The sequence below is a fragment of the Myotis yumanensis genome, unplaced genomic scaffold (genome assembly GCF_028538775.1).
Source record: "Myotis yumanensis isolate MYYU_CA2020_CCGP unplaced genomic scaffold, mMyoYum1.0.hap1 SCAF_2, whole genome shotgun sequence".
NCBI lineage: Eukaryota > Metazoa > Chordata > Mammalia > Chiroptera > Vespertilionidae > Myotis > Myotis yumanensis.
The window spans coordinates 114883972-114906579 of NW_027223753.1; the positions used below are offsets into that span (position 1 = coordinate 114883972).

At 46.2% G+C, this 22608-nt stretch overlaps 1 protein-coding gene across 1 annotated transcript in view; it reads left to right on the forward strand.

Moving 5' to 3' along the window:
* The window catches only part of MED12L (mediator complex subunit 12L), a 423390-nt gene that overhangs the window by 44815 nt on the left and 355967 nt on the right, over nucleotides 1-22608 (forward strand). The window contains exon 2 of the mRNA XM_070405985.1: nucleotides 1571-1814. Within this exon, the coding sequence (XP_070262086.1) occupies nucleotides 1716-1814 (99 nt within the window). The 5' untranslated portion in view covers nucleotides 1571-1715. The remainder of the gene's footprint in view (nucleotides 1-1570; nucleotides 1815-22608) is intronic.

Here is a 22608-nt window from a genome sequence, read left to right on the forward strand (position 1 = left end):
GGTCAGAGACCTTTACTGTCAAGGTCCTGGCACCAAGTGAAGGCTCCATAAGTGGCAGCCATCATTCTTGGCCAAGTGCGGACGCAGCTTGTAGCGGGATCCCTCGGGCAGGGCCGGGCCCGTCCCCGCAGCTCGGGCCTCGCAGTCTCCCGGTAGGTGGCCCGGCATCTCGGTGCCCACGCCCCCCAGCGAGCAGGGAGAGCGGGCGGGTTGGAGGACTAAGGTCTCCCCTGGAGTATCACCTCCCTCCTTCCGCACGCCTCGCGCAGGTGAGATTTTCAGCCCAGGCCACGGGGACAGCGACCTCAGGAGAGGTCGTGGCGGACGGCGCTGCCCGCGGCCGGGAGCGGGGTCCCGGAGCGCCCCTTCCTTCGTCCGCTCTCACCCCGGGGCGGTCCCGGCGCCAGGAGCCACGGGCTGCGCGCTCTGCGGCTGCGAAAACCCGGAGCGGTGGACCCGGGCGCTCGCAGCCGCCGCCTCCGCGGTCCGGCCGCCGAGCTGGGCATGCTCAGTGCAGCCGGCGCGCCGCCGTCCGCCAACTCGGAAGCTCGCGCTCCCGGGCCGGGGGCGAGGACGGCGGCGGCGGCGAGCCGGCGTGCCTGCCGCCCCCAGACAGCCGCAAACTTCGCGGCGTCCCCGGAGGTCGCCCGGACGATACTGATATCTTACAAATAAAATCTAACCCTACCCCCCATCCCAACCCGAATCATGGAGGCTGCGGCTGCCGGAGTGCCGCCGCCGGCCCCTGCCCATTAGCGGGGGACCAACAGGTAAACTGTTGGGATGGGTGGGAGGAGGAGCGGCGGCGGGGAGGAGGGCGCCGGCCTGGAGGGGCCCGAGACGCCCGCGGGATGGCTGCCCCTGTCGGCTCAGCCAACCCTCCTCACCCCCTTCCCCAGCCCCTGGAGGGGCAGCAAAGGGTTAAGTCGGCCCCGCGCCACGGTGAGCACGGCCCCCTCCAGCCGCCGCGACCGCCTGCTGTGCGGCTCGGCGCCGGCCCGGAGCCGCCGGTGCGCCACCGGAGCCCAGCGGGCGTCCGGGAGGCATCCGCCGCCTCCTCGCCGGCCGCATCCCTGCCTCCCCATCCCCTCCAGGCCTCTTTCTCTCTCTCAGCCCCGGCCGGCTCCGCGCCCAGGTGGCGAGGTCTGCGGGGCGCGTGGCGGCGGCAAAGGATCCCCGCCGAGGAAGAGGGGCGGGGGCGGGCCGCTCCGCTGCCTCCGCCCCGGGCCGGAGGGCCACCCTTGCCTGGGGCAAACACTTGGGCCACCCGCCAGGGCGCCGAGAAAAGTTTTTTTTTCCTCCCGGGGCCCCTCCCCCACGCCCTGCCCTGCGTCCGACTGGGGTGGGTTTGGGTCCTTTGGGGAAAAAAGTCGCAGGTTCCCATCAGCTGCTCCTCCCCCTGGGGACCGGGTGTGTAGGGAGGCGTCCGGAGGCAGCCCCTCCGCCGGCACAAAAGCGGTGCGTCCTGGGGTTCCAGCGCAGCCGGGTGCCGGCCGGAGGCTGCCCCCATCAGTGCGTGTCTGCGTGCCTGGCAGAGGCAGCATCCAACCTGCTTTATTCCTTCCTGCAGCGCCACAGCGAGCGAGCAAGCCAGTGAGAAGGGGGAGAGAGGGAGTCTGTCTGCAAAGTGCTGCTCCCTGGTGCTCAGAGGCGGCTGCTCCAGCTCCAGCTCCAGCTCCAACTCTCATTCATTTTGCCGGTTAACATGAGAGATCATGGCCGCCTTCGGGCTTCTCAGCTATGAGCAGAGACCGCTGAAACGCCCCCGGCTCGGGCCGCCGGACGTCTACCCGCAGGACCCCAAGCAGAAGGAGGTAAGGGCGCCGGCGGCCTCCCGGGCAACCGGGGCCGCGGTCCGCATCGCTGACCCGGGGCCAAGTTGGCCCAGCGGGCAATGGCAGCGCTGCAGGGGAAGGGTCGTGGAGGGGACTGGCGGCGGGGGCTGGGCTGGGGACTGCCCTCCCCCCCCCTCCGGCAGCATAAACCGAACGGCTGTCAGTTCCCGCGCTCCACTGGGGCGCTTGCTCCTCCGGTGCAGTGCAGGGTCACTACTCGGTTAGCGGGCCTTGCATGGCATTGCTGGGCGCTTCATCGGGTTCTTCTTTGCCATAATCCTCCAGTTCGCTCTCCCCGGCTTCTGCATGCTTAATTTTTCTTCCCGCCGCTTCGGTAAACTTTTTGGAAAATGTTGGAATGGGGTGCATCCGATACAGGTCTTGTGTTTTGCGCCAGCTGAGCAGGGACCAGGCGAATGCCTGTGTGTGTGTGTGTGTGTGTGTGTGTGTGGAGGGGGCTTTTCTGTTCAAAATTTCCAGTTTAGAATGAAGTCTTTTTTATCGAGGTGATAAGTATTTAGTTCTTTGAACCTACTTCTTTCTATATCTCGTCTCCCCTTTAAAGATCAATATTACCGGAAACACTGATTTAGTCCGTAGAGGCTATTGGCTTAATTGCTGGAGTCTGTTTTGTATATGTAAAAGCAGTCGGGTTACCTTGGAAGGGAAGAGGTCCCGAAATTAATTGGAGAAACCTTGACTGGTGCACTGGTTACACTGTCTTCAATGGCTAGAGTAACCATGGCTTTTCGTAGCCATGTATTGTCTGTCAGTAGTTAACAAGTAATTATGTAACAACTCTCCAGTTATAATGATCAACATTGGCTACACAATTTGCTCAGGGATTTGCTTTTTTTTTTTTAAGATTACCTGCTACCCAGCTGTGCTTTCTGAGTTTGTCAGTTGCAGCCCACCCATCCTCTATTTTCTTGAGCTAAACAAGAAGTGAGCGCATTTCAGAACTTCTTTCTGGAATCTAAAGACCCTATTTTAAAAGTTTACAGGCCCACTGACATCACAGAAAGGGCGCTGTAAAGAAGGCAAGGAGGGTTCCCTTAAGACTTCCCTTTTAATAAATGTATCTAATTCAATAATAGAGAAAAAATGTTCTGGTCCAACTGTTAATAATGTTTCTGAAAAATAAGGAGTGATAACTTTTAGAGGTTTAGCACACTAAATATGTTTGAGCATCTTCGGAGTAATTCAAATTGAACTGGAAAAGTTTTACAGGTAGTTTTCAGCTGAGGCTTAATATAAGTTTGAGATTTTTAAAGATTTCTTTCCCATTTATTCTCCTTGACTCAGAATAAACTTGATTGTTAAGGACTGGAAGCAACACATGAAGGACCAAATGTAACGAAAATTAATAATTTAAAAATTAGCGGCAGGAAATTTTTTGTTGTTGTTAATCCTCATCGAAGGTATTATTCCTCTGATTTTCAGAGAGAGTGGAAGGGAGGGGGAGAAACAGAAACATCAATGTGAGAGAGACACATCTATTGATTGCCTTCTGCAAGTGCCCTGAACGTGGCCCTTGACCAGGAGTCGAACCCAAGACCCTTAGGAGCTTGGGCTAACGCTCTATCCACTGAGCCAAACTGGCTAGGGCAGTGGCAGGAAATTTTTAGAGTTTTGTTTGGGATAGGTACATTGATTGGCTGATCTTTGTCATCCTGTAATTCATGTCTTGCTACATCTTTCTAGAGGGCAGCATAATTGATAGCATTCCCGGTTGAGGTATGGTGGCCTGGGATGCCATTCATTAGAGAGTGTGTTGTACTCCACAGGACTTTATCATATATTGTGCTGTTAATACTTTGCTCTCTGGAAACATAGACTGACCATTTATTTCTCAGATCGACACTCAATTTAGGATTGGGGCCTCTATGATTCTGGAAAAAATAATTTGGGATTTTAGGATCTTGCAACAGTTTATGAAATTCTAAAACTGGAAGTGACCTTAGAGTCTACTTTTGTGGTAACTTTCTTTTGACAAAGTGAAACTGAAGCCCAGAAAAGGGGACTGGACTTAATCAAGGTGTGTGGTAGATAAGCAGAGGAGTTGGACCACCAAACCAGTATTTATGTCAACCAATACTGTGTTAAGGATGATTTGTGCTAAATTGTTGTACTGATGTTGTGCCCTTCCCCTCAAAGCAGCCACATTTTATCTCCCTGGAGCAGAGTAAGAGTTATGTGTGACTATATTCAAATTTGAGTACAGTATGGAACAAACAGGTGCTTGGCTGTTCTTGGGTGGTGGTGTGGTGGTCTGGTGAGCAGTGTTTTCTACAAGCTTCAGTGATTTATGTATTGTCTCAGAATTTATACCCTATCTCTGTGTCACCTGTTCTTTTATCCTAATGTTTCCTTTAAATTATCTTTTAAGAAACTTCTTATGTTTCATGTATACACGTAAAATGTAAAATTTATTTCATGTCTATAATTTAAATTTTTTATTTACTTAATATTACTATGCACACATGACTATAGGGATTTAAACAAGACTTTAATATTAGAACTTAAAAGTTTGCCCTGACCAGTGCATTCAGTGGTTAGAGCACCACAGCTTGTGCACCAAATGGTTGCTGGTTCGATTCCTGGTCTAGGGCATGTGCCTGGGTTCAATCCCCACCCCAGGTTGGGGCATGTTCAGGTGGCAGCCAATGGATGTGTTTCTCACATGATATTTCTCTCTTTTTCTCCCTCTCCCTCCTCATTTCTCTTCTTTTCCTCTCTCCCCCTCCCTCTCTTTCTAAAAATCAATGGAAAAAATATCTGCTGGTGAGGATTAAGAATAACAACAAAAAAGGCCATCTTTGTGTGTCCTGCCTTGTGGGAAATGCTGATTAATGGAGGAGGTGTGGACTTCCCATTTGTACAGACCTGGACATGAATTCTGGTTCAGCCTCTTTGCAGTTGTGTGGCCTTCGGCAAGGTGCATAACTTCTCATTTGTAAATTAGTATAATGGTGCTTTTCAGAGAAATTCGGGAACTTGGTGCTAAATTAGCATTACATTTGTGTGAGAAAACCTCTCCTGGTAGAAAGTATTCTTATTACTGTAGCTGTGAGTTTTAATTGTGTAAGTTTGACTATCATTGTTTTACTTTATGTCTTATTTGTAGAGAACTTGTAGACCACTCTCCCTTATTCTGACCTGCTCCCCACTCTTTGATGTATTAGAATCTTTAGACAAAGACACTGTTCCAAGTGTTAGTACCTTTTGGTACAAAATAGTGCAAATGAGTTTAGCTACTTTCCCCTGGAAGTTTTGTTCTAATCGTGGTTCCCAGCACAGTCTTGTTTTCTGTCAGCTGTGCATGGTTTATAGCAGAGTAGTATTCTATTCCTCAGTCTTTAAATATCCACAGCTCCCTCCTGCATGCACTTGGCTAAACTGGGGCCCTGGGGAGCAGTTCTTGTTTTGTCCCATGAGGCTATTCTTTGAACTTGTCTGGGCAGCAGAGATTTTTGACTCTGGGTCTGGGTCTCAACTGGGCACTTTGGGGACTCATGCAAAGCTGTTAATTTGGGGTGCAGCCACTATCCTTCAGTCTTTCGGTATTTCACTTGGTCTGGTGCCTGTGGCGATGCAGTGCCAGGAAGTGAGGTCTGGAAGTTGCTGGGTTGGCTGGGTACTAAGTAGGACAAGATGAGGATGAACACAGTCCTAGGATTTTAGTTAAACCAGTTAGCAGGGTTTCCCATGGGGTGCGTGCACCTAGACATGAGGGCAAAGCAGACATGGAAGAATGGAGCTAGTAGAAGATGGAAACTCCAAGAATTGTGATGTATGTAATGAGCTCTGAACCCTACTTCTGAGGCTTCTTCACAGACGAGAAAGGAATTGGAGAAGTTGGAGGGACCCATGAGAAGAGTGGCATGATGAAGAGTTCTCTTCAGTAGTGTTCTCCCAGCGGCGCTGCAAGGAGCTGGCTGACTCAGCCTGAAGTCTGAGGGGAAAGCCAGAGGGAGAGGCCTGCCTCCTACACATTCCTCCCTGAGAAGGGAAGTGGAAACACTGACTTTTAAATGTCTGTAGATAATTTCTGAAACTGGGTGATGGCCACAGCAGAGCTCATTATACCAACCTTCAACCTATTTCTCTATGTTTTGGGAAATTTACATAATAAAGAAAAATGTCTTTATATTGCAAAATAGCATGACTTCTTAAAAAATATACAGGGTGGGGCAAAAGTATGTTTACAGTTGTTTGCATGGAAAATAATAAAATAATTAGTAAATGATAGTTCAAGAATAAACTCTGTTTCACGTACTCAAAGCTGTAAACCTACTTTTGCCCCACCCTGTGTGTCTAATATTCTGAAAAGATTATTACCCACATTCAAACAGTTGTTATCTCTTGAGGATGAGATTAAGGGTGATTTTTCTTTTTTTGTACTAATCTGTATTCTAAGCTGTAACAATAACCATGTACTACTACTGTCATAGAAGAATATACCTTATAGAATAATTATTAGGTAACTTTGACTGAGTTTATAGGAATGGGTCTTTGTTATTGGTTCCTAACCAAACTAGAGCCCTTTAGCTGATAGGTAGGCCGAGGGATATTATAGGATGTAGATATAGACACTTATACACCTGATGCTGCAAACTGTGGTAGGGTTGGGGTGGGGGCTCTCATGTGAGCACTTCAGCTCTGCCACATGTGCTGTGTGATTTGGGGTGCTGTGTCTTTTCCCTCACCTATGAGCTGGGAGAATACGACTGAATCATCTAGAGTGTTTTAAATATGAAGGAGCATTGTAAACTTAAATTATTACCAAGTGCAAGGTATACATTCAGTGGTGTGCTTGTACCTGATGAGCATAAAAATTTCAGGAATTTTGTGAGCTGGTTAATACTATGTTGGTAGTTTGAAATCTAGCACAATGGGAATATTTACACCAAGGATATTGGCAAATGCTACAAAAAAAAAAAAAAAAAAAGAAAAAGCTGGTTTTGAAGCATTTGCCAGCACACCACTGGGTCTACTTGTATGTTGCAGAAACTTGGCAGGTGCTTTACCATCATTCTTATCCCAGGTTTCCCTTATCCACTTCCTATTAAAAAGTTTTTAAAGAAAAGCCAGATCTCACTTTCCTAGCCTTTCTTGAATTTTGGAGCGAGCAGATGACTTAATTCTGGTTAGAGACATTTAATGGTAATTTACTACTGGACTTCTGTAGAAGAATTTTTTCTTTACAGAAAAAAATACAGGCACAGGGGAAGAGTACCCTTTATACCTGATGGCTCCTTAATTTCCTGTCTTTGGAAAAGTAGTAAGAGGATGTGGTAGTTGGAGCCAAGGAGTCTCTCTGTACCATGAGGCAACAAGCCTGTGGATGAAAAGTCAGTACAAGAGGAGGCAATTGAGTGGCTTTATGAAATTGTTAAAGCTACTGAATTTACCTTGGGACCACCTCTCCCTGGACTTCTTGTTAAGTAAAATGGTAGATGTCCAGGTGGTGTAGCTATTGTTGGACCAGTTGTCAATTTCTTGTAGCTGAAAGCATTCTAATGTTGTCATGGTACTTCCCACTTAAATTCTGGCACCCTCAAATCATCACAACATGAGCCCCCTTCTCAGAGAATACACATTTTCCAGAACTCTCCTGCTCTCTGGCTTCCTGAGTGCACAGCAGACACAGTGCCTGCGTGGCAGCACTCTGAACCCTGCCCAGTGCTTCTCAGATGCGGAGGTGAAGTTGAAGTGGCTCCTTTATTTATTTCCACTTTTGGCAAAAAGAGTTTTATTAGGAAGGGAGGAAGAGCTCTGTTCAGTTTTGTTTGGAGAGGGAGATTCTGTGGGTCTATATTTTGGGTGGGGGGAGACCAGGTATATTTAGAGCTAGAATGCAATTTAGAGGCAGTCTAATTTTGTCATTCAATACAAAAGGAAATTGAGTCCCAGAGAGGTTAACGTGACTTGTTAAGGCAGATCTGGGCCACACACTTGTGTGTCCTGATTTGTTCTTGCAACTTTACTTGGCCTTCCTCTGTAAACAGCCTCGCTGCTGGTGAACACCCTCACGTTGCCCCGGCAATGAGAATTGTTCTGATTTTAGGGCATGCAGAGCTCCGTGAGCTGGGGACTGCTCGGCTCACCACTTGGTCTTCTCTGAGCTTGTCTGAATCTTGGATGGTGTTTCTTAGGCAGAGGGAAGAATACTCTGGAAGCTCAGGCACTCCACTCTTTGTGGTTTTGGTGGAAGGTTCCCAGTCCTTCTGTAGCCTTTGGCATTGGCATTTGTGGGCAGTGCATGTGTAGGGGAACGTTCCTTTAGAGTTTTCTTTTTATTGATTGAGACACTCCTTTATTTATGGGTAGCTTTCTTGGAGATACAAACACAAGCTGTACCAATTGCCCACTTCCAGAGAGCAACACTTATATGGCAGTCTATAGAAATGGCTCCCCCTTACTCTGCAATACTATGGCCCTGAGGAGAGGAGAAAAAATTTAGCCCTTGGGTTTTATTTTCCATGCTTTGAGGGAAACATTAGTATGTATATGCCTGCCAAACAAATTCAGTCATTCACCCAATATTATTGAATACCTTGCAGGCCCTTAGCCAGCTGTGGCTTCATGATCACAGGGCCCAAGATTTTTACTTCCTGCCGTATGCCTAACTTTGAGCACAGTGCCTGACCCATACCTGGGACTCAGAATTTCTTGAATTAATGGATGTAAGAATAAAGGAATGCTAAGAGCATTGGATATGGTCCCAAGCCCCCAAAGACTTCAGTATAGAGCAATGGTTTTCATCTGGGGGAGGTGCACCTCCCTCTCCCCCACTAACATTAGAACTGTGTGTGTGCTTGTGTGTCCATGTTTGCATGTGCGCACACATGCTGTTACTGGCATGTAGTTGGTAGAAGCCAGGGATGTTGTTAACATTCTCCAGTGTTCTGGACAGCCTCCCTCAATAAGGGATTATCTGGCCTCAAATGTCAGTAGTTCCAAGGTTGAGAGAGTCTGGTGTAGAGGGAGCTAGAGCCTCGTGAGTGAGCAATAGCATGTTTCAGATATTCTTTGAGAGGCATGTGCAAAGTGCTGTGGCAACAAGAAGGAGCAGCCCATTTTTTTGACAGGACTTAGATTTTTGAGTCTGGAACTTGGAGGATGTGTAGGAGTGGATGGGGATGAGAATGTGGGAGGAAATTAATTCTAGGAAGAGCGTTAGACCAACATGGGCCAAGGGTCAGAGGCCTGAAGGAACATGGGGTTTGCTCTGGGCTGTGGGCCTGAGGCATGGTGGGTGTATAGGTGTGGGGGAGCTGGGTTGGAACAGGAAAGAAAGGTGTGATCAAGTTATGGGGGCTTTGTACGCTGTGTTGAGGCGTTTAGATATTACGGTCGAGTCAATGAGGTGCCATTCAAGGGTGGTAAGGGAATTCTATTTTAGATGACTAAGGGTCACAGTTTGAGGGGACAGTGGCTCTGAGGGTCACTCACATTAAGGCAAAGACTGAGTAGCTAGGATGGTGGTCACTGACATTCCAGTCCTGGTGGTTGGTATATTAGTTTCTTGTGGCTGCCATAACAAGTTACCACAAACTGGGAGGCTTAAAATGATGGACATTTATTTTTTCATAGTCTGGAAAATAGAAGTCCAAAGAAAGTGTCAGTAGGGTCTAGCACAGTGATGGCGAACCTATGACACGCGTGTCAGAGGTGACACTCGAACTCATTTTTTTGGTTGATTTTTCTTTGTTAAATGGCATTTAAATATATAAAATAAATATCAAAAATATAAGTCTTTGTTTTACGATGGTTGCAAATATCAAAAAATTTTTGTGTGTGACAGGGCACCAGAGTTAAGTTAGGGTTTTTCAAAATGCTGACACACCCAGCTCAAAAGGTTCGCCATCACTGGTCTAGTGTCGCACTCCCCGTGGACGCTCTAGGGCAGTGGTCGGCAAACTCATTAGTCAACAGAGCCAAATATCAACAGTACAACGATTGAAATTTCTTTTGAGAGCCAAATTTTTTGAACCTAAACTATATAGGTAGGTACATTGCTATTAACTTAATTAGGGTACTCCTAAGCTGGCCTTTGCTAAAAATGTCCTCAATCTGATTTAGGCACGTTTGCTGAGGTCGACCCCTTCCAACTCTCCCATCCATACTCGTCTTGTATACTTGTTTCGCCCAGGCCGAAAACCGACTTCTGCGCATGGGCTACGAAGTTTCAATCGCACTGTATGTGTGCGCCCGCATGTGGTATTTTGTGGAAGAGCCACACTCAAGGGGCCAAAGAGCCGCATGTGGCTCTCGAGCCGTGGTTTGCCGACCACTGCTCTAGGGGGAGAATTCTTCCTTCCCTCTGATGGATCTACATGTTCCTTGGCTTCTCTGTGCCCACCCCAATGTATTTCCTGCCTCCGTCTTCACATGGCTGCCTTCTCTGTGTGTCTGTTCTTCTCTGAGTGTTTTATAAGGATACTTGTTATTGGATTTAGGGCCCACCTGGGTAATCTAGGATGATTTCCTCTCAAGATCTGCAAAAACCTCTTTTCCAAATAAGGTACCATTCACAGATTCCAGGATTTGATGTGTGCCGGAAGCCGGTCCATCCTTGCTGCTTGACACAGTCGCTGCAGGAAAGAAACATCTGCACAGCATATGTTTCAAGGGACCTGGCATATATAGCATATTGTTCTTAATATGTTTGCTCTCCTTAGTGCCATGTGTTTTACCCAAGGTCACCTCTCTGAGAAAGGTTGTTTCCCAAGGTGGGGATTTTTCCCTGAGGTTAGGGAGGGGATACAACCCCTTAATTAAGTGCCAGGCGGGTAGTTAAACTACATAATCTTTACTCCCTGGAATGGAGATAAGAAACGCCCTAACCTTTGTAATAGAAATTGACAGGATTAAAATCGACTGGTATAAATACAGATGTAACAAGACAATAAACATCAGATCCTGATCAGTTCCTAACCAGAACTCCGACCAGAACTTTGGCTGGAGATCCTGGCTAGAGGTCCTGACTAGGCTGCTGATCAACTGAAGGCTGTCTCCGTGTCATTCCTTCTTCGCCGACTCCGTCCACACCTTTGGGGACCCCTGGACCTGCTGGGGTTGGACTCCAGCAGATGTGGACATCATTTGGGGTCTGTTTATTGGCCTATTGGGGTTGGGAAGAAATGAAGAGAGGCTTTAAGAGGTTATTTGGATGGTACGATAGACACAGTATGGAAAAGAGAGTGATGGGTATAAGAATATACCAACATTTTTAGCTTAGGCTAAAAACTTTTTGATCTTAGGACCTCTTTAAAATAGTAAAAAAACTTTTGAGGACTCCATAGAGCTTTTGTTTATGTAGGTTATATCTCCATATTTACTGTATTAGAAATGAAAACTGAGAAATCTTAGAAATATATATAGTTCATTTAAAATTAATAAACTAATTTCATTTTGAAAATATTTCTTATGAACAGTAGCCATTTTCCCAAACACAACAGTGAAAATGGTTTTACATTTTTGCAAATCTCATTAATGTCTGGATTCTTACATTGAGTTCTACATTCAGTCTGTTACAATATGTTGTTTTGGCTGAAGAATATGAAGAAAACCTGGCTTCACACATATATAGCTGGAAAGTTCTTGGGAACCTCAAAGGTCTTGGACTGGCTTACACAGTTGGTAGGTAGATTGATGGTGGTCCCAAAACACACTATTGGGAACAAAAGAATGTTTTTTACTTTTTTCCAAGGGTTGGGGAGGGGGAGGAGAGAATGAGTTTGTTAACATGAGAAATATTCAAAGCTGTAAAGAATTTTTGTGAGTTTATTTGAGCCAAACTGTTGACAACTGTTGGGAAGCAGAATCTCACCATATTGAGACAATGATCTGGAGACTGTTTTTCACCTATTTTTATGAAGTACCATCAAAGGAGGAGTCATAAGTGGGTTACATGAAACCATTGGTGATAGATTAGGGAGGTGGGAGGAAGTAAAGCAGGAAACCTCTGAGATTGGATAAAAAGTAAAATGATAGACACAAACTTCTTTTACATAGGTGGGCATAGGATAGTTAACAGTCAATAATTATAATGATAACAATAACAGTGAGGGAATTTGTGGCGCCCTAACACATTGGTTGTGCCCTGAGGGATCTGGGAAAAGGGAAGTTACAACTTACTCTGACATTCCAAAGGTATGTTATTATAGATGCAAAAAGATGATAGGCTCAGTTAAGATCAAAGTTGATCTTTGTCAGGGAAGATACCTGCCTAGGACATGACTACCCACCATAGATGCTTTTTAATTACAAAGTTTTAATTTCAGCCCGACCAGCATGGCTCAGTGGTTGAACATCAATCTACGAACCAGGAAGTCATGGTTCGATTCCCTGTCAAGGCACATGCCTGGGTTGCAGGCTTGATCCCCACTGGGGAGTGTGCAGGAGGTAGCTGATCAATGATTCTCTCTCTCTCTCTCTCTCTCTCTCTCTCTCTCTCCCTCCCTCCCTCCCTCTCCTTCTCTGTGAAATCAATAATAAAAAAAAAGTTTTAATTTCAGACCATCCTTTGTAGTTACTTTAGGTCTCTGAGTTTGCAAGGCCTTTCCTGAGCTAGTCAGGTTAGCATGTGGCCCCTTTTTGTCCACACCTGTCGAGTGTGTGCAAATAGATGGAGGAGCAGGCTGACTCTGAGGATGTAGCCTTCTAGAACTGGACTTCCTGCATCCTGTCAGCAGGACCTCTGAGGAGAGCGGTTGGAGGGAGGTGAGTATGGGATGATGGGCGGCCTGAAGGGAGAGCTAGTGGGGTGACTCTAGCTACATTTGCCTCTTAGGTTAGCAGCCTCTCTTAGTCATGACCTTTGCACCTGTGGCTCCTGCGGCCTGCTTGCCTTACTCTCTTTATTCCTCTCTATATCACTGCAAAGTGATGGTTTGCTCTTCAGCATGCAACACAGTTTGTATTTGATTTGTTTATTGTCTGCTGTGTTCCCTAGCCATTGTTAAGTTCCATCAGTTGGGGACCGTGTCCCTTTTGTCTCCCGCTGGTAACCAGAGGCAAGGAGAGGTAGGTGGTAGGAGTTAAATATTTGTTGATAGGATTTGGTGGTTATTAGAAACCTGGTAAATCAAGACGTAGTACAGGGCATGGGGGTGCCAGAAGGTATTAAAATGTGGTTCCCACCATTGAGGAACTTTGGGTGGAGGGCTGGCAGTCCTGTCTGCAGGTAGTCAGCTCAATAAAAGGTTCATCGGGGTGGCGGGAACAAATGAGGGAGCAGCCAGTACTCTGGAGGGGTCAGAAAAATCTCCAGAACTGTGGGTGTTTTCCAGGTGGCAAGGACACAGAGATGGAAATAGGACCCCATTTTCGGAGGAATTGTTAAAAGTTCAATAAAGCAAGAGTATATTGAATCTATAAACTTGACTGTGTTCACAGATTTTGGGAACGGTTGAGGGAGAGGAAGGGATAAAACCTGCTGGAGAGAAAAGGGGTATCAGCTTAGTCCTGGGGTCAGAGGGTCAAGACCCACGGGAGTGATGGCTTATGTATACTGCGCTCCAGATCGCTGCCTCCAAGGAAGAGGGGAGCCAGGACTGGGATGGGGCTCCCTGTTTACCTTGAATTTTCTACAGGAATTTCCAGTCAGTTTGAATGTGCAGAGATTTTCCCCAGCAAGAATAAACTCAGCCTTCAAGACACATCCAATGTGCCTCCGCTCAGCTGTGCACACGCCGTCTCGTCAATTAAAATTTGGTAGAATTTGCTGCTTTTCTTTCCCAGCCGTTCCATTCATGGATTAATCTAATGAAGTTGTTGAGATTAGGACCGTATACAGCATTGGCCACAGTGAAAAACAAAAAAAATGTGTTTTGTCTGAAGTGTTGTTGGAATTTTTTGCTAAGATTCTGGTTTATGTAAAGATATGCGGTTCCATCAAAACTGTGCGCAAGACTGAGCTAAATAATTTTTCTTTCTCCATTTTTTTGGTTTTGTTTTGGTTTTTTAAAACTACACACCATGCTGTCTTAGTAGGCCGCATGGAAAATATTTTCCAGTCAGAGCTGTTTTTACTCTTTGGTCAGTTTGAGATTAAATGTCAGCTCCTTCTGGAAAGAAAATTATGAATTGGAGACACTGTTTACTAGTACATTATTCTCACATGAGACCTACTTTTAAGTCATCATTAAATAATTGAAATGTTTTTGAAGTTATCGTTTTATTTACTTAGTACTCGATGTATATATGCCTCCCACTAGCCGATGTGGGGTGTAGAAAAGATAGAAGCCTGCCGTCTGTTGCCTCTGGCACAGAGCTTCTCAAAATATCAGTAGTGAAGAACCGGTTTTTCTTTTTAAAATTAATTTTCAACCTGTTGCACTGGTATAAACATAAGATGAAGACGAGTTACTAGAAAAATGATATGCTGATGGAATGCAGTGGCGTTTTCAAACTTCTGCAGGTTTCTTGTGGGACCTGCACGGGTTTCAGATCACACTCTGAGTAACACTGCTCTAGAAATTAACATCTTGTGCACATAAAACTGTTAGAAAATGACCAGTGTATTGCTTTTATTTATTTTAAACTCGAGGAATAATATATCCATTCAACATGGTGTGTAAAGTGCCACTTTTCATTTTGCTATCTGATGTTGATTGTGTTGGTCATTCGAATGTTTTCTGTGTTTGGTTTTATGCCAGACTCATAAATACCCTTGAGGTGGGTACACTTAGCACCTTTTCACAAATGTGGAAATTGAGGTACGGGAGAGGGTTACTGAGCTTGCCAAGGTCATTTAGCTCACACTGATGGAGTTGGGCTACTGAGCCCCTGCTGCAGCCATTGTGCTCTCTACACAGTGAGGCTAAAAGTGCTGTGAGTCCAGAAAGGAGAGAGGGTTGGAACACGTGGAGGTTTCACAGGAGGATGGAAGGACAGGATCTGAGTAAGAGGGGACATGCTGCCCCCTTTCTGACGACAAAGCTGGGAGGTAGGATGAGGGAGGCACAGAGTGAGGGGGCAGTGTCTCCGCAGATCAAGCAGGTTGGGGTGAGGATAAGCTCAGGAGGTCCTGCTGTCGGATTGATCTCACTAGCTCATGTCTGATAAATCCAGTGGGGAGAGTGGAGTCCAGGAGGCTGTGAGGGAGGCGGCTGTGGTAACCAAAGCATGAAATAAAAAGGACTTTAAATAGGACTGGAGAAGAATGGGCAGCTGGTGACAAAATTGGTCAAAGGAAAGGAAGAGAGGAGTGTGCAAAATACTTGGGCTTCTTTGACACTGTTCAGGATGAAAGTGCTGTTGCCTCAGGACCTGAGTCCCACCTTTTTGTGCCCTGTCTTTAGTGATCTGACCAGGTACCTAGAAATACTGGATTGCTGAATTGGAAGAAATGTTTGGACTCCCATCTCATTCACCCTGTGACTACTGGCATGAACTTGTTTACTGAAGAGCTTATGACTGAAAGGGCCTGTTTGCCTTTGGTTTATGCCACCTGTCCATGCCCTCAGTACCTAATGCCCACCTGCCGTGGGCTGCTTTGGTGACGGTTAATAGACAGAATTGCTTGGAAGGCTGGCTAAGTGCCGTGGAAGAGGTGGGGAGATCAACCTCCTGAAAATAAAGAGGGTGAAGGCTGAGGGGTGGTCACAGATGTTAACGTTTAGACTACATTTTTGGAGGTGGACTCAGGACATTTGTTTTCTTGGCTCAAAATTGAAGGTTTAGCCTCTCTGTTTTTGAGCAATTGACCTAAAACAAACTCGCCACCAGCAACAAAAAGAGACATTCCCAATTTCTGTTCTCTCCCAAGCAGGAAGAAGGGTGTTCTGCATTTTTACCTGATTTTTCCTGCATCCATTTATTTGTATCACCAACAAATTTTCCTTTTTTATGAATGTGCAGTTCATTTGGTGGAAATTGCACATGCCTTCCTGCAGGCGTGTGCCTGGCGTGGTCAGGGAGGGAATTAGGCAAGGGGGTCAGAGGATAAGCAGAAGGGACCAGGCTGGGAGTGTGTGTCAGCTCCCTGGACAGTTAACTTCCGAGGACAGAAGCCTTGCTTGTGTGTTTCTCTGCCCTCATGTCACCCAACATAGTGGGCAGGAGATCCAGTACTAAGTGAAAAATAGGATTTACAGGCAGAGTTTACATTTGATAGGATTGCAGTGTAAGAATTTTTTAGGACTGTGATTTACCTGAGCAGTTGGGGGTTCCCGGGAGAACACTACCTTTGAGGCTGTCTTAAATGAAATTCTGGGCGGGTTAAACTTGGCACCTCAGGTCCTCTTTCCTGCATTATGATCATGCAGTTTTCCTGAGAGCCACATCCAGGTGTTTGGTAGCGAGGGTGGCATGTGCTTGGATGTGATTTGAATATAAATTAATGGGATACAACAATTTAGATAAGAGTGTAATACATGCTAAGTATATTTAGATGTACCTTGAAGCCAAATCTCTCCCACTTTAAAATGGGAAGGAGGGACTGGCTGCGACACTAGGTCACTTATGGGTCGGGCGGGCTATCATGGGGAACTGGCCGTCGGAGAGCTGTGCATTGTCAGCATGTCATCTGTGGTGGACGTTTCATCCAATTCATTGGCAAGTTACTGAGTAACCTGTCATGTGCTTGGGGGGCCCGTATGTGCTGGCCATACAAAATATCTCAATTACATGACGAGGACCCCATTTTTGAAGTACTAGGTGTGTGCCTCCCGTGTGGTTTTCACTTACTCTTCACAATGGGCATGTGAAGGTGGAGGTATCTCCATTTCACAGAAAAGAAGGCAGCCCGATTCCAATGTAGTTTTGTTGGGGCCATGCTAACTCCGCAAAGGTCTCGCTGTCCTGGAGAGTCCATGGACTTACTGGGGGCCTGATTCTTCCATGGTCCCTTAGCCATTTCACTTCTGCCAACCTCCCAGCCTTAGTTTCTCTCCCTGTGGAATGGGGACTTACCCTGCCACGGCCACTTGGCTCATATGAGGATGGCGTGAATGCTGCTTCAAGGCCAGGGTGTGGTATTATCATCACCATGGTTTTCCTTTCTTCCGTTTTTGCCTGCTTCTCAGTACAGTTATGAAGACCGGACATGTTGTTTTGTGTTGAGTTCATATCCTTTTGGTTTCCCTAAGTCCCCACCATTAGTGATTGATGGCCTGCAGGTGTGATTTGGGTGGGGGTAACTATTAATAGCAATACAGATGAGGGTGGATATATAGAGCTGATATGGCTTTGATGCAAATGTGGCCCTGGTGTTTAGAGACATAGTACTGGGTTGCCATTTAGGGGAGCTCTGTCTCCTTTAAGTCAGTCTGGCCCATTCCCTGGGCCCTCTTCGGGAGGGCCTCTCTCTTTGTTAAACTTCTCAAACCACTATTAAGTGACACCTGACTTAGAAGAGTTGCAAGCAGAAATGACTCCCCATTGCTCTGTTGCAGGGGACTGGTGTCTGCTTATACAGAGCCCTGATACTGCTCTTCCCAGCCGTGGTGCTCTGCAGCTGGTCCTGCTGCTGCCACATGGCCCGGATCCCGATTTTGAAGGGTGGTCTTGCCCTGAGGGGTAGTGTAGAGCTTCGCTTCCCACATCCCCTACAAGTATGTTTTACTCTCCCAGGGATGCCGTAACCAAATACCACAAACTGGATGATAACAATTGTGGAAATACATTCGCTCACCGTTCTGAAGGCTAGAAGTCCACAAGATGGGGCCCCACGTAGGAGGCTCCAGGGGAGGATCCTTCCTTGCCCCTCCAGCTTCTGCAGCCCAGGCATACGTGGCTGTGGCTGCATAACTCCAGCCTCTTCCTCTGTCTTCCCTGTGGTCTCTTCTCTGATAAGGGCACCAGCCACCTTGGGATAGGACCCACCCTAATTCACTATGACCTCTTGACTTGATGTCTGCAGATATCCTATTCCAAATAAGGTCCTTTGCACAGGCACTGGGGTTAGGACTGACATATCCTTTTGGGGTATACAGTTCACCCTACAACAGTGTGCCTGCAGACCTATTTCTAAACTCTCCTCTGCGGGCATCTGTGTTGTCCGGTACTGCTCCTTGCCTTCTGGGTCCTCCTGGCTCAGGAGAGCCTAGGTCTCCTTCTTTGTTCCCAGGAACTTCAGGCTTCCAACCAACTCTTTTTTCTCCTATCACTTTCAACTATTTCCTTCGCTGGATTTTTGATGCCATGAAAATATGCACAGGAGCCTCACATCTTAAATCTCCCTCTACCCCAGGACCCTATCTTCCCAGGTCTCCCCTCTCTCCATACTTTCCCCAAAGCATCCTGTGTGCTCAGTCTCCTTCACTTCCTACTTCTTCCTCTGCTCCTTCCAGTCTGGCTTCTGCTCTCGTTGTTCCACTGAGACCTCTCTCAGGTCACAGGTAACAGCCACATTCCCAACAACACTTGCTCCTGTGGCTCCCTTGGTGCAGAGGTGTCTTCACTCGGCTCTGAACCACAGCACTTCTGGTTTCCTTCTCTCTTCTCTGGTCAGGCCATCTCAGCCTCCTTTGAAGGCTTTTCTTCCTCTACCTGGCCATTAATTCAGTGTTGGATTTTTGTGAGGTCTGTCGTAGGCCCTGTGCCCTCTCACTTCACTTTGTCCCCAGGTGATCTTAGCCACCCTAGGCTTCAGTGACTACCATGCAGACAACTCACACCTCGACGAGTCTAGCCTAGGTATCTTTGCACTCCAGACTTGTACACCTAGTTGCCTTCAAGTAACATCTTGTTTTGTTTGTCTGCTGTCACACTTACATTTACAACTGAACTTGCAATCTTCTCTTCCCTCCAACCCCTCCCCAACATTGCTGTACCCTGTCTTGAGCTGTTACCTCCCACATATGTGAGGGACATTTTTTACCACCTACCTCTTTTTTCCTTTTTTCTTTTAAATATGTTTTCATTGATTTTAGAAAGGAAGGGAAAAGGAGAGAGAAACATCGATGAGAGATGAGAGAGAAACATCAATCGGCTGCCTCCTGCACACCCCCTACTGGGGATTCAGCCCACAACCCATGGCAACCTCTTGGTGCACAGGACAATGTTCAACCAATTGAGCCACACTGGCCAGGACACAACCTCACTCTTTGTCATTCCATCTAACATGTCAACAAAAGCCCTATTGAGTAGCCCTCATAAATATCCCTCTTTAGATCCACTTTTATCCATCTCTATCACCAGCATCTTGATTCTAACTACCATCCTCTGAAGTCCTGACTGTTATGAGAGCCTGATAACTGTTTCTAATTCCTGTCCACAGCCTTCCATCTAGTCTGAACCTACTCCAGTCAGTTGTTTACACTGCAGACCTATTCAGGTCGGATAATGCCATCTCTCTGCACAAAACCCTTTACCATTCTGATGATAAAGACAGTCCTTCACTTGGTCCACAGAGCTGTGTGGTCTGTCCCCACCTACTGCTCAGTCTCATCTCATACCTGCCTGCCTTCTGCTCCTGCTATGACTGCATTTTTTCCTTCATTTCCCAGCCCTATGGCTTTTACATGTGCTCTTCCTGCCTCTCCTCTTTACTTGTTAGGGACACACATGACCATGATTGCTATGCCTTCCTGATGAACTCGCCCTTTTATCATTATGATCTTTGGTGTCTTGAAGTCCACCTTATCCATATTAATATAGCCACTTCAGCCCTCTGATGTTCATTGTGTGCACGGTATTTATCTTTTTCCATCTTTGCCATCAACTTATCTGTCTTTATATTTAAGTATACTCCATAGTTGGCTTTTTAAATTTTATTTTACACTTTTCCAACAAGTATTATTAGTTAAGCCATGGTTCAGGATCTTCAGGTGGGATGTATCCAGGTTCCCCTTCACCTCCCTGGGAGAAGTTGGAGGACAGAGGATAGGTGGGATGCAGCCCATTCAGATCTTTCCAGAAAATGTGCCTTCTGCCTGGTGTTCATCCCAGGCTGACACCAAGATATGGGGCAAAGAGACGTGTACACATGCTGGTATCTTTCACACACAGAGCCATCACCCCCTTTAGCAGTCATTGCCTTCTCACAGCAGTGGAAGTCCAGATAGTTCTGCCAGCAGTTCCTGGTCTGGTCCTGGTTGGGGAAGTAGCTGTCGAAAGGAGCAGGCTAGCCCTAGCCGGTTTGGCTCAGAGGATAGGGCATCGGCCTGTGGACTGAAGAATCTTGGGTTCGATTCCGGTCAAGGGCACATGCTGAGTTATGGGCTCTGTCCCTAGTAGGGGGTGTGCAGGAGGCAGCCAAATCAATGTTTCTCTCTCATCATTGATGTTTCTATTTCTTTCCCTCTTCCTTCCTCTGATATCAAAAATATATTAAAAAAAAAAAAAGAAAGAAAGGAGCAGGCTGACAGGTCTTGATTTTGGTCTTGCTGTCTTCTACCTTGTTGCTGACCCCTAAAGACAGCCCTGAAGCCACTCTACATAGTTGGGTTTTGTGTTTTTATCCATTCTGACAATCCCTGTCTTTTAATTGGAATCTTAGTCCATTAACATTTAATTAGCCTTTAATGTAATTATTGATATGGTTGGATTTAGGTATATGATTTTACTATTTGTTTTTTCATTTTACTATAGTTATTTTAAAAAATAATTTTAATTAACTCTTGATATTTTAGTTATGCCTCTTTACATAGGGTTATTTATTGATTTGTGATAGCTCTAGGAGTTACAATATATATCCCTAATTTTTCATTCTTAAGAGTTCATATTGTATCACTTTATGTAAGATGTCAGCCTGGTCATTGTAAGGTTCATCCTCTTAGTTAGCTCTACTTCTGACTCACCGCTCAGCTCAAAGGTGGCTTCTTCAGGGAATTCTTGTTTGACTTCTTAGACCAGTGAAGTCCCTGTTATGTACACTGTGAACAGGTGGCGCTTTTCTTTGGGGCATTTATCACACTTGCAGCATGCTGGCTGTGGGAGCCCCAGTACTTAGCACAGTGCTGTATCCTTAGTTATTCGTTGACTGAATGAATGTTCCCTCAATGCTGTTAAATCCCCTCGATGTGTTAATGATAAAGAAATAGATGCAGGGGAGCCCTGATGTGTGGCTTAAGGAAGTTTTCATGATAATGTACTCCAGAGGATGGGAATGGCATTATATAAGGCTGAGAGGTTGAAAAGACAGTGTGTGTGGGAAGGAATATTATAGTCAAGTAGATTAAATGAGAGTTAAAATATAAAAATAAAAAGGAGCTCTAAGTTTTTATAACAATAGCCACCATTTATAGAGTACTTTATGGACTAGACACTGTGCTAAACTCTTTGTACATTTTCTCTTATGTAATCTCAGCCCTGTGAATTATTCTTGTTTCATTCAAATGAAGCATCTGAGGTGCAGAGAGGTCAGTTACCCTGTTTCCAGTCACAGGTAAGGGCCCTGCATTCACACTCAGACCCTGTGATTTTGTCACTTAGAATGGAAGCGAGACTGGGAAGCGAAGCTTAGCTGTTCAGGGTATTGAATGCCTGTCCTAGGTAATTGTGTTTTTATCCAGGGTCTGAGTCCAGTGGAGAGAGAGCCCATAGATGTTATTGACCGTGTGTATGTAGACTGTTAGACTAGATGCTTCTATTCTTTAGTCCCTTGTGAAAAAAAAAATAGTGGAAAGCCCTCTGAGGTTTTGAAAAGGTGAGTGCGGGAAAGAAAACCTATTTCAGGAAGATTAATTTGGGGGCACCTGGTAGGGTGCATTCAGGTGAAAGTCTGGACAGGGGAAGAGCAGTGTGTGAGGAGCCGAGGCCAGGGCCTGTTGTGACAGTGGCCATAGACGAGGGAGGTGGCTGTCATACTTTAAAGGAAGGAGTAAATGTGAGATGTTGTGAGAGAAGTATGGATAGAATTGGTTAATGGTAAGGTGTGAAGAGAGAAGGATTATTCCCTTATCTTCTAGGTCAGCGGTCGCCAACCCGTGTTCCTTGGACCACTGGTGGTCCATGAGGTCTGAAAGGTTGGCGACCGCTGGTTTAAGGAAACCTTTGGAGCAGTGGTTGCCAACCGGTGTTCCGCGGACCACTGGTGGTCCATATGGTCTGAAAGGTTGGCGACCGCTGTTCTAGGTCATTTGTATCTGCTAACTGTGCTTCCTGAAGATCATTAAATACATCCGTAAGGAGGATTATCATAGTCTCGTTTCTCAGGTTCGGATTTGCAGACTTCCCCAGGGATCTGAGAAACTGTTCTTTTCAGGGAAAGGTGTCCAAGGCTAGGAACAGTAGTCGTAGAGCTATTCTTTAACGTTTCGTTTGTTTTGGGGAGGACCTAGCTCTCACAACCTGCCAGAGAGGGACATTTTTCTACTTCTGTCATTGCCATCCCTGTGGACGTTTGTTTAGTTCAGTTACTCAGTTTGTTTGTAGTGTGAGTAGGTGACTGAGGAAAGTGAGTTGTCCCTGTGCATGCATGCTCTGTGAGTCAGGTGAGACGTCTGGAGGAGGTTAAATGGGTGTGTGTGTGACCACCTGTGTCTGTGTTTGTGTGCATTTCTTTCTTTCTTTTTTTTTTTTTTTATTAAATCTTTATTGTTCAGATTACATTTGTTCCTCTTTTTTCCCCCCCATAACTCCCCTCCTCCCAGTTCCCGCGCCACCCTCCACCCTCACTCCCCACCCACTGTCCTCATCCATAGGTGCACGATTTTTGTCCAGTCTCTTCCCGCATCTCCCATTTCTTATCTGCTTTTTAGAGGTCATTGAAAATCATGTTAAACTGATGCGGGGTCTGAGTCCGATGGAGAGAGGGCTTTGAGTGAGAAAGAGCTTAACCAATTTCCAAATTAGCATCAAAATGTTTTCACTTTCC